Below are 11,649 nucleotides of genomic sequence, written 5' to 3' on the forward strand. Positions count from 1 at the left end.
AGCAACTACGCCTTTACCGATTGCTATACGTTGCTTAGACGTGGTGGAATGCTATGATCAATCCGAATCCGCGGGTATATCGCTTGCGGTACACGTGTAACTATAATATCGATCATAATGCATCATTTCATTGTTGCTATGTGTGTTGCTATGGAGGACATGTAGGATACGGTCATAAGCTAGCCGCCATATCACATCAATAAAAAAAGGGTGATACTAGGTTCACATTGTTGCATAGCAACCCTCATTGTTAATGGGGTTACGGACATTTGATTGTCATCAAAAGGGGAAATGCATGAAATCCCATGAACTCTCATTGTTCAACCCTGACATACATAGAACACGAAAAGGGACAATGTACAAAGATGCTCATTCATTCATTGTGGGTCAGCTGGTATCGGTTCTTGTTGGCATATGAAAGGATGTGTGTGAAGTCTTACTGCCAATAATGAAGAATGCTCAATAGTGTATGCTACCGATCTTCCCTTATTACCCTACAATGCAATTACCAACGATGCCTTACACTTCCCATACCATCATCCCACGCATTTACAAATCACCCTCTGGGATTGCTGTGGCATACAAGATATCAGCGTCATCAATTCTCTACAAGCTCCAAGAGCAATTCTTTGGTGTGTATTGACATTCATCGCATGATACATTGTATAAAATCTCAAGCACGGGGTCATTGTTTAGAGCGAAACATTTGATAACAAGGGAGTACATACTATAACATGATCCGATCCATGAGTGGCAAACCCCTCAATTTCAGACGATGGAATTACTACTAGATGCATTAGACGGCTGTTGAATGCAACAACAGGAGGGCCTTGATATACATAGATATGAGATATAGCATTTTAGTCATGTGATGAAGACCATTTGTCCAAGAAGTTTCATATGATGGCTTTCCGGTAGTGGTATGTTTTTTTATTTATTATAAATGAATGTGTGTGGATCGATCATTTTTTACATGTATGCTATCAGCTTGTTTACATTAGGTGCATCATCCGGATGTCATTTACCTTGTTGATTGACATCAGCCGTTTGAATCAGGCACTATACAAACATTGTTATGTATGAATGATCTTCGGGCGAACGACCGAAAACGGTACCTGAAGATGCCGCCACATCTTGTGAGCGGCGGCCAAGCCCACAAGTGGTGGTGGTGCCAACCAATCATGTTCTGGACCGCTTTAGGCTCGGCTTAAGCACCCAAGCCCGCTTCCGCTTTCGTCTCTTTCTCTCTCTCCCATCTCAAGTTCTCATTCACAACACCATGTTGACCGACGACGAATACGATTACTTGTTCAAGTTGGTGCTGATTGGTGACTCTGGTGTCGGCAAATCCAACCTCCTTTCGCGATTTACGGTAAAGTAGATGACGTACTTTTGAAAGGGGCACAATGGCTCATCCTTACCCCCTCTCTTTCTCTCTTTGCTTATATGTAATAGACCAACGAGTTTAATCTGGAATCGAAGAGCACGATTGGTGTTGAATTTGCAACAAAGAATATCCAGATTGGTAAGTCTTTCTTAATGGCAACTTACACTCAAGGTTGGTGTTCTTACTGTTCTTTTGTTTTATAGATAACCACACCATCAAGGCACAAATCTGGGACACCAGTGGTCAGGAACGCTATCGTGCCATTACTGGAGCGTAAGTACTGGGAGAGGGATTATAGCCAAAGATGATTGGTATCAAAGACACGAGCCCTTTTGCTGATCCAGCCATGATTGCTTTTATCCAGATATTATCGTGGTGCTGTGGGTGCATTGGTTGTCTATGGTAAGTTGTGATAAAGCGCTGCAATCAAACGTTCTCTTAGTTCAACGATGAAAGGTAACACAAACGATTTCATTCTCAATAGACATCACCCGCCAACAATCGTTCCAGAACGTGATGCATTGGCTTAAGGAATTGCGTGACCATGCAAGCACCGAGATTGTTATCATGTTGATTGGAAACAAGGTCGATTTGGCAGAGACTAGCCGTGCAGTGAGCATTGATGAAGGTGGTGCGTTGGCGGAACAAGAGGGCTTTTTGTTTATGGAGACTTCGGCTTTGGACGCAACCAACGTTGACAAGGCATTTGAAACTGTTTTTGACACCATTTACGCCAACTTGCCCAAGAAGAACAAAGAAGGTGATAATGCTGAAGGCACCAGTGGACCCACAACTGGAGAGCGCATTCAACTTCGACCACCCAGTGTGCGTAGATTGTCACGTAGCAGCGCAACGGACGAGAAGCCCAAAGCTCAATCGGGTGGCTGTTGCTCGTAATCCACATGATATTATTCCTTCATCCACACATTTATTCTTGATCCCATCTTTATTGTTCCCTTTTTTTATTCTTTTATTTTCCTTTTACCCTCTTTTGAATCGTTAGAAACGATACGTGTAACAAACATTTCTACAAGTCTATCACCCATTACAGTATATAAAATGATTGCCCCATGTAGGTCGGGTTGTTGTGTGGAGAAAGGTAATTCGTTGATTGAGTGTTGAGGCTTCTTACATACTCCTGAGAGGATTGGCTGTTGGTAAAGAGGGGAGCAAAGAAGGGAGATAGAAATGAAGTCTTTTAGCGAGCAGCTTATATATCAAATGGCAAATGACAGGGAGATCGAGCTGTACGAAAATGAACCAACACGTACTTTTACAAGGAGATTGATAAGGAAAAAGGGAGAATAAGAAGCAAGAACAGGAGGTTTCGGAGGAAGAGGAGTGAAAGAACCAAATACAAAGCATGTGTCGACTGACGTGTGTTTGTATCTAGGCGAGAGTGCATGTATGTGTGTTCTTTGTGGCAGTTGAATCAAGCTGACTGGTGGTGGATGGATCGCATTCCCTGGGTCAGGAGTAGGAGAAGGCAACTCGTTGTGATTCCAAGGCTGACTGCATTGTAATAATAATAGGTGCACCACAGCTGCTGCTGGGTGATCGAGAACTACAACAACGTCAAAATGTTCAAGAATTACTGTAAACAGCGTTCCTCTTTTCCCTACAAAGACCACTGCCTTCATCCCTTTTGACCCCTATTCCTATTAGCTTTTTGAAATCACATCGAGGTGAAAAATCACGGGTTTTACTACCTTGTCTTTCCAATGCTTGCTCCTTGTAGCATTCGAAGATAGATGATGAGAGCTCTCAACCCCCTATGCAGTACAACACCTGCTCAAAATCATCCCTCCTTGAACACCTTTTTTATCTCTTTTCCTCTCTTTTCCTTTGTTTGGCCCTTCGTATTTATCGTTCTATGCACGTCGTCGACTGTAATAATACCATCTGATATACCTTCCATCGCCTACGCATTATACCCACAGCAAGGTACATACGCGAAGAACAAAAAATAGAGGCCAACATCTGACCATTTCACCTCATCTATCAGTGCAGAAGAGTCATCTATAGAAAAAGTGCAATAGTCCTCTCTTTCGTCAAGCAAACAGCTGCACATTGCATCCACACATACATTACCTTCTTTTTCTTTCTCTCTCTCTCTTATCATTCTTATCCAGCCTAATCTCCAATCATGACTTCATTTACGATTTTTACGGAAACAGAACAACAATTGAATCGAGACATCGATTACCATGGTCCAAGACGGCAAGCATCCTTGATCCGCCCTGAGCGTGAGCGCATTGATCCCAATCACCGGCATTATCATACTCGCATGCATGCAGCAGCCATGGAAGAACAACAACAACAACCACATACGCTTCGTCAACCTCACCATGTGATTGATACACCTTCAACAGCATTCGATCGTTTTTCGCCAACTCGACGTTCAGTCATTCGACGAGATCTCCTTACAAATGCATCGAATGAAAAATTGCAATATGAAGAACCAGCCCCTTCGGAGAAGCCAAGTCGTATGCCAGATTTTTGGAAGATGTACTGCTATGCAATCACATGTTGCTTCCCGCCATTTGTGTTACGCTGCTTGGGTAAGTGCTGTTCTTACTATCTCGTGCTTTCGCAACACCCCTCTCCTTTTTATGCAAATAAGCAACGTCATGAAAGTGGGCCATTGTTGATGATTTGTATATTATAGGCAAGAAAGACAAGGCTGCACAATATGCATTTAGAGAGAAGATGGGTCTTGTGGGATTCGTATTATGCATCATGGCATTTGTGGGTTTCCTTACCTTTGGTTTCACGCAAGCAGTTTGTCCACGACCTCCGCTTAGTTTTCGCCTTGACCAAATCAACAATGGATACGTTATCATCAATGGTTGGGCGTACATGCTAGCATCATGGAACGGGCATCCACCTATCAATGGTCAAACTGATGAAGTCACCAACCCCGTTTATCCACCTATTGATGCAGGTGGTAAAGATGCATCGTTTTTATTTCAAGAGAGCACCATTTGCAAAGATGTGATTACACCAAAGACGGCCCTTGCAAGTGATGCTCAAGATATACTTTTCCCATGTCAATTGTTTGATCCCAAGAATGGCAACAGCGTGCCTGATAGTGCCATGTATACCAATCAAACGGGGTGCCATAAGAGCCAACAAGCTCGCTCCATGTTTGCATCCATGCAGGTGAATGGCGTTCCCAAGTCTGAAGGTGGCTATGACAAGGCTGGTCGTGTGTATTATGAATGGCAGGATATTGCAGCATCAAGTCATTTAGCTGTGTACAACAGGTAACGTATATACATACACAATGAGAAAGTTTTGTTTCACAAACATCCGTGCGCTGATTGATTCATATACATCAGCCAGGTGATCAACTTGAATTTATTGCATGCATTGCCATTGGATAAATTCAACATCCCATCATCAGGGTTGATGGCAGCTATATTGCAAAATGCAGCACAATTTGCTGGTCAAGATTTGACACGCGTCGTTGCATCTCATCGAAACTCGGGCGGGCAATGGCGTCAAGAAGCAAGTTGTCTAGCGGATATTGTCAAAGTTGGGGAGATTGATACACGTAGTGTTGGGTGCATTGCATCGGATGTGGTATTGTACATGTCCTTGGTCGTCATTCTTGGTGTCATTCTCGTCAAATTTGTATTGGCTGTAGCCTTTGGATGGTGCTTATCGTGGAAGCTTGGCAATTTTAAAGAAGGTCAATCATACAAAGAACGTATGCGTCGTGATGAAGAGATTGAAAATTGGACATCTGAAATCCATCGACCAGCTGAAGCTATTCGACCCTACTACAACAATACAACAACACGCACACGACGTAAATCAATCATGCCACGCACATCACGCTTCACTCAACCTGATCCTGGGTCGACGCACTTTGGTGTCAATCCCATTGATAGACCTGTCAGTACTATTTGGAGAAACTCTCATAGGTGAGTGAGCGAATGAAAGGGGGAGGAAGCTTTATTGAGAGACGACATTTAATTTACTCCTTATTTGCATGTGCATCTAGCTCTCGTGTTCTTTCTCCACTCGTTGCTGGTAGTGATCCTTCTTTAAGACGACCCAGTGACACCACTTCTCGACGCTCTTCTTATTCTTCTTCCTCCGGCAACACCAATTCCACAGTCGCTGTATGCCCATTCCCCATCTCGCGCCATGCTGTTCGCCAACCCAAGGCCGATTACATGCCATTTGGTTTCCAATTAGCACACACCATTTGTTTGGTCACTTGTTACTCTGAAGGCGTCGATGGTCTTCGCACGACACTCGATTCTATTGCCACCACCGATTATCCCAACTCGCACAAGTTGATATTGGTTATTGCTGATGGAATGATTACGGGTCATGGCAATGACCTATCAACGCCTGATATCTGCGTATCCATGATGGAGAACTTTTTGATACCACCCGACAGCGTCGAGCCCCATTCATATGTTGCCATTGCCGATGGTGCCAAACGACACAATATGGCCAAGGTGTATGCTGGATTCTACAAGTATGACGATAGCACGGTGGATCCATCACAGCAGAAGCGAGTACCCATGATCACTATTGCAAAGTGTGGCACACCTGAAGAGGAGCAAGATCGAAAGCCTGGCAATCGTGGCAAGCGAGATTCACAAGTTATCCTCATGTCGTTTCTTCAAAAGGTCATGTTTGATGAGCGAATGACGACCCTCGAATACGAGTTCTTCAACAACATTTGGCGTGTCACAGGCGTATCACCCGACAAGTATGAGATCGTGCTTATGGTGGATGCTGATACCAAAGTGTACCCTGATGCGCTCAGTCGACTGATATCATGCGCTGTCAAGGATCCTGAGATTGCTGGTCTTTGTGGAGAAACCAAAATTGGAAACAAGTGTCAATCATTCATATCAATGATACAAGGTAAGCAAGTTGATGATGATGCTATAAATATCGATGATATATACTAACTTTGTTATCAGTGTTTGAATATTATATATCCCATCACCAGAGCAAGGCATTCGAATCCATCTTTGGCAATGTGACATGTCTACCAGGATGTTTTTGTATGTATCGGATCAAGGCTCCCAAAGGCAGCAACGGACATTGGGTACCTATTCTTGCCAATCCCGACATCATTGAGCACTATTCCGAGAACGTGGTTGACACGTTGCACAAAAAGAACCTTTTATTACTTGGCGAGGATCGTTACCTGTCAACGCTGATGCTCAAAACATTCCCTCGGCGCAAGATGTTGTTTGTCCCCCAAGCCGTATGCAAAACAGTGGTACCAGATGAATTCAAGGTGTTGCTTTCACAACGTCGTCGTTGGATCAACTCAACTATCCACAACTTGATGGAGTTGCTACTTGTCTCCGATTTGTGTGGCACTTTTTGCTTCTCAATGCAGTTTGTGGTTTTCATGGAACTTGTCGGCACACTTGCTCTTCCAGCAGCCATCTCGTTTACGTTGTATTTGATCATTCTCGCTATTCTCGGCCATCCAGCTGTCGTATCTCTGATCTTACTCGCCTTGATTCTCGGCTTGCCGGCAGTGCTTATTGTCATGACGAGTCGCAAGATCGTCTATGTGGGATGGATGATTATTTATCTCTTCTCATTGCCCATCTGGAACTTTGTATTACCCACATACGCTTATTGGCATTTCGATGACTTTTCTTGGGGCGAGACACGCAAGGTTGAAGGCAGCGGCAAAGATACTAATCATGGTGACAAGGAAGGCGAATTTGACAGCTCAAAGATTGTCATGAGGAAATGGAGCGAATATGAGCGTGCACGTAAATATCGAGCTGCCCAACAGCAACAACAGGGCCATCACTTTCCATCACGTCGAGGAACCAAGCTACGACCACACGATGAGGAATGGACGATGGAGCCTTTGGTTTTACCTGATACTCACCTACCCATGCCAACCATGGCTGATGATCAAGATGATGATTGGCATACAAGCGTTTTACATTCTATTGAGGCATCGGCACAAAATTCATCATCTCCACCACCATCTCCACCACCATTACCTTCTCCTCTATCCGGCCTTGTGGAAGACCACCAGCATGATGATGATAGAAACGAGACTGAAGCCTCTAGCACTGTCAATCACGAATACGATGATGATGATGATGATGATGATGATGACGCCAATGACAATGACACCACTCACGACAACAATAACAGCATTCACGATAACAACAACAATGACCATCACAATCAAGATGATCAACATTCCCATCATCAACGACAGCACAATTAGGCTCCAATGTATACCTTTTAGTTGTCGTTCCTGCATATCACGCATAATAGCATCATTCTCCTTTGCGGCACCCAACACCCACACACATCTCTTGCTATAGTATTCCGCTTTCCTTGTTTGCGTATCTACATACAATACATTACCTTCCTCATAAAAAAACACGCCTCATTCTATTTTAGCTCATTCTTGTGCGAATGATGGATGCACAATCTTACAGCAATGTTGACTACCTGTACAACCCATTGTGATGGGTTTAGCAAAATGTCGTGACACAGAATGACCACATGAACCAAACGGTTGGCGTTATCCAACAATTAATAGCCGGAGGCATTCTTCCACTCACGGAACTAAACGTAATACTGCTTCCGATTTTTACATGTATCTGCTACGTACCTGTCAAAGCGACATGCATGTTTGGCCATACATCATAGTAGCTGTAGCTGTTGTTGTATACAAAAAAAGTGTCATTTATCCATACACATCCACACACCCACACTTTTTCTTTTCTCTTGCACATGAAAAAGATATGTATGCTCATTGAACATGTACTTAATCAGCAGCCCAACCTTATCTCAAACATAGGTGGCTACGTCCACATGGACTTCCCGAGATGGTCATGTTTCCATCACTCTTTTTTATTGTGTCCAGTAGACCTTGAACACATGAGGAATTACTTGCGTATTACGTTTGCTTATTGCGAATCTGGACTTTTGAAAGTTGTCTGTTTCCCCTTCTCTTTTATCCCCTTGTTCCTTGAGCGTGATTGATGCAGGTGTACTGCATAAAGCTAGCAATTTTCCAACTACCGTTTACTGTTTTTCTTTTGAACCAAAATGGCCATATGATGTCCACTGTTGTCTGCAGCTTTGTTTTGTCATACCTTTCACTCTCCTCTCACAAATACTCATAAATCATGATAACAAGAAGATTAATCAGAAACACAAAAACATAGTGCTGAATTAACAACGTGTGCATTGAAATAGCAATTGCTGTTGTTACGTCTAGATGCGTTGTTATGGGTGTAGCATGTAATGCGGAAACGGCCAACTTTCTTGAAACAGCTGACATGGGTCAAATGGTTTCCCTTTGCCCATTAGTCTTTTTACTTTTCCCCTCCCCCCAGCAACACTCGCCCCTTCTTTCAGCCCATTCCCCCTTTCAAAAAGGGCGTTGTAGCATACAAGGCAATCTGTATGTTTGTATTCGTATAGGTTGCCTTGGATACGCTTGTGTGCTTTGCTGCTGTCATTATTACAACATGGTCAAAGCGTGGTCCAGTGAGGGGGTTGATTACCCATGGATGTATGTTTTTTTCTTTAAAAGGTGGGATGCGTATTTCGGGGGCGAGTGTGTACAAGTGTGCGGAAATGAGTTTACACGTGAGCCTCTTTTACGCCACTTCAAAATCCTTCTTGCTAAACTTGTTGATCATCACTTTGGGTGTGTGTGTGTGTGGACATGATAGAAATAAACCTAAAGTGGTTATGTATTCTGCAACGGAGACATGGAAATAAATGTATACATCGTGTGTGGTGCGTGACATTTACATATATAAACGTTTCCTGCGTCTCCTAGGTTGTTGTTTTTCCTTTCTTCTCTTCCCGCTCTTGCCTATTGCTCGTTGTTCCCACACACGATTATCGCTTACTTTCTTCAGCAACGCATACTTTTTCCCTTCTTATTCCTTTTTTAACCTTTCTTTCATTTGTGTTGCCATCACCAGCACTACTTCATCTACGGCAAGCCCTTACACGGCGGGCAGTACGATGATACGACATTTACAACAACAACAACAACAACATCCATCACCTACTCAACAGCAGAGCGTGACGGCGAGAAAGGTTCAATCACGTCGTTGCTCATCATCAACACGCCAAAAGCAATACCATCATCAACAACAGCAACAACAACGTATTCTTCACTATGGTGTAAATAATAATACACCAATGCACCATCATCCACAACGATCATTGTATGGTGCCAAACGCATGTCACTTGGAAGTTTACGTGGATCCAAGAGTACAACAACAGCCGATCACAATCAACAACAACGACGAGTACCCATCAGCCTTAAACGTCGATCAACAGGATGCTTACGAAGACCATCAGTGTTATCCAACCATTCAACCGCCACATCAGCCCAGTCACGTGCAAAGGTGAGTTGATCATGAAAGCCAAGCATAGGGTACACGTGCCAAGAAATCTTGGTTTTGCTGCATAAAGATGAACTAAGAGTTGCAAGTCATGTAGGAGAAGTGGCGTGCACCTGGGCGTTATGAAATTCCCAACATTTTCGGGCACGACTGTTTCCTAAAATACGAAGCGTTACCAAACAATACGCACCAGCTGTTCTTCTTTAGGCCGTATGATCCACAAAAAAATGTTTCAAAGAAGCCTTGGATTCCTGTGGGTCGCACACCAGAGATTCCACAACCACCACCCATCATTCGACCCGTTGCATCTTCAGCGAGTAGTGATTTTGAACGCAAGTTACGCAAGGCTCTTGCTAACAAAGTAGCCGTGTCATCGCTTGACCCCAACAACAAATATGATGGCTTTAAGGAAATCGGAACAGGTGTCAATGGTGCCGTTGTTGCAGCTGTACACAAGTACAAAAAGAACGTCGTTGTTGCTATCAAACGATGCCGATTACATCCTGATCATGAATATCGTGCAGCTATCATTCGAGAGCTCCGGATTATGAGCATGGGCCATCCAAACTTGATTCGTTTACGTGATGCAACTTTGTGGCGTGACGATGTATGGATTTCTATGGACCTTATGCGTTGCTCCGTTTTTGCCGTTCTTTGTAAACGAGGGCTCCCAGAAGAATGTGCCGTCTACATTGCACTCGAAGTACTAAAAGCGCTTGATCACCTTCACACCAAAGGGTACATTCATCGAGACATCAAGTGTGAGAACCTATTGCTGGGTTGGAATGGTCAAGTCAAGCTTGGTAAGTGCTTGTGTTTACTTACACGCACCAACCACGCATCTCTAATCATCATTATCTCTCTCACAGCTGATTTTGGTCTTGCCACACGTACCAATCGCAACAACTTTGAACGTCTTGGTACAAGCAAGTGGATGGCACCTGAAGTGATCCGAGAACAGCCTTACAATGAAAAGATTGACATGTGGTCGCTTGGCATCACCTTGATTGAAATGATGGATCGTGTACCTCCACACTATGCACATCGTGATGATATTTCACTATTTACTGCCATCCTTACCGAGCCCAGCCCTACTTTTGTTTATAGCTATCCAAGTATGTATATGCGCGGCCTAGTCGCGTGGTTACTCGACCTTCATCCCGCTACTCGACCTCCTGCACGAGACGTTGTCAGAGAAATTGATTTGCATATTCAAAGCAATTTGCTTCGAGCATGCTCACCCAATGATTTGGCTCGTTTCGTCCATTTTGTATTATCCACCGTCAAATGAAATCCGCAACCCACCAAACACCCATCCCGACCATCAACAACAAACATATACAATAAAAGAAAACACACACACACACACGTAAAAACATCATCACTATACATCAGCATTACACAAGCCAAGAAACAAGCAACACATGATCATCTCTCTTTCATCCATTAACCCCCTTCTTCGGTTCTCATGACGCAACACATATACAGAGATTGTTACGTTGCACAAAAGGAGGGAGAGAGGGCTGATAATGGATTGACAAGCGTTAAAAACTCCCATGTTGCATGCAGCGTGAATCTATACACACACACGCAGTGTAATCGCTATCCACACAATGCTTACTCCTCCTCCATAATTCTACTTGTTCAGCTATTTATACTTTACAAAGCACGCCATTTGTCGTGTCTTTGAGCTCATTGTAGTTGCTTTATATGATGGATGTATATGTTTATATTGTGTCAATGTACAAAGGTTGTAGATAATCGTAAATGATGGATGGTGGTGTGTATGTCGTGGGAACAAGAAAAGGAGAGTGACTGCAGTGTACAAGTCAGGTTCACAATAATCGCATTCTAGAGGATGTAATAGCAAA

General features: G+C 43.5%; 3 protein-coding genes across 3 annotated transcripts; all 3 read left to right on the plus strand.

The window, feature by feature from the left end:
• Positions 1-1,279: 1,279 nt before the first annotated feature.
• Positions 1,280-2,284, plus strand: O0I10_001922 (uncharacterized protein; the record flags this gene model as incomplete). Its single annotated transcript, XM_058482011.1, has 5 exons — positions 1,280-1,372; positions 1,456-1,525; positions 1,591-1,660; positions 1,752-1,789; positions 1,872-2,284. The coding sequence occupies 5 exons, from the start codon at positions 1,280-1,282 to the stop codon at positions 2,282-2,284; spliced, it is 684 nt and encodes a 227-aa protein (XP_058347142.1).
• A 1,249-nt stretch (positions 2,285-3,533) lies between these two features.
• O0I10_001923 (uncharacterized protein) lies at positions 3,534-7,625 on the plus strand (the record flags this gene model as incomplete). The annotated part of the gene is made up of 5 exons (XM_058482012.1): positions 3,534-3,948; positions 4,056-4,653; positions 4,729-5,316; positions 5,397-6,277; positions 6,337-7,625. The coding sequence occupies 5 exons, from the start codon at positions 3,534-3,536 to the stop codon at positions 7,623-7,625; spliced, it is 3,771 nt and encodes a 1,256-aa protein (XP_058347143.1).
• Positions 7,626-9,391: 1,766 nt separating this feature from the next.
• On the plus strand, positions 9,392-11,069 carry O0I10_001924 (uncharacterized protein; the record flags this gene model as incomplete). Its single annotated transcript, XM_058482013.1, has 3 exons — positions 9,392-9,781; positions 9,876-10,581; positions 10,648-11,069. 3 exons carry the CDS (start codon positions 9,392-9,394, stop codon positions 11,067-11,069), a joined length of 1,518 nt encoding a protein of 505 aa, XP_058347144.1.
• Between the last annotated feature and the right edge of the window lie 580 nt (positions 11,070-11,649).

This window comes from Lichtheimia ornata, assembly GCF_029851405.1.
Source record: "Lichtheimia ornata isolate CBS 291.66 chromosome Unknown scaffold00005, whole genome shotgun sequence".
Lineage (NCBI taxonomy): Eukaryota > Fungi > Mucoromycota > Mucoromycetes > Mucorales > Lichtheimiaceae > Lichtheimia > Lichtheimia ornata.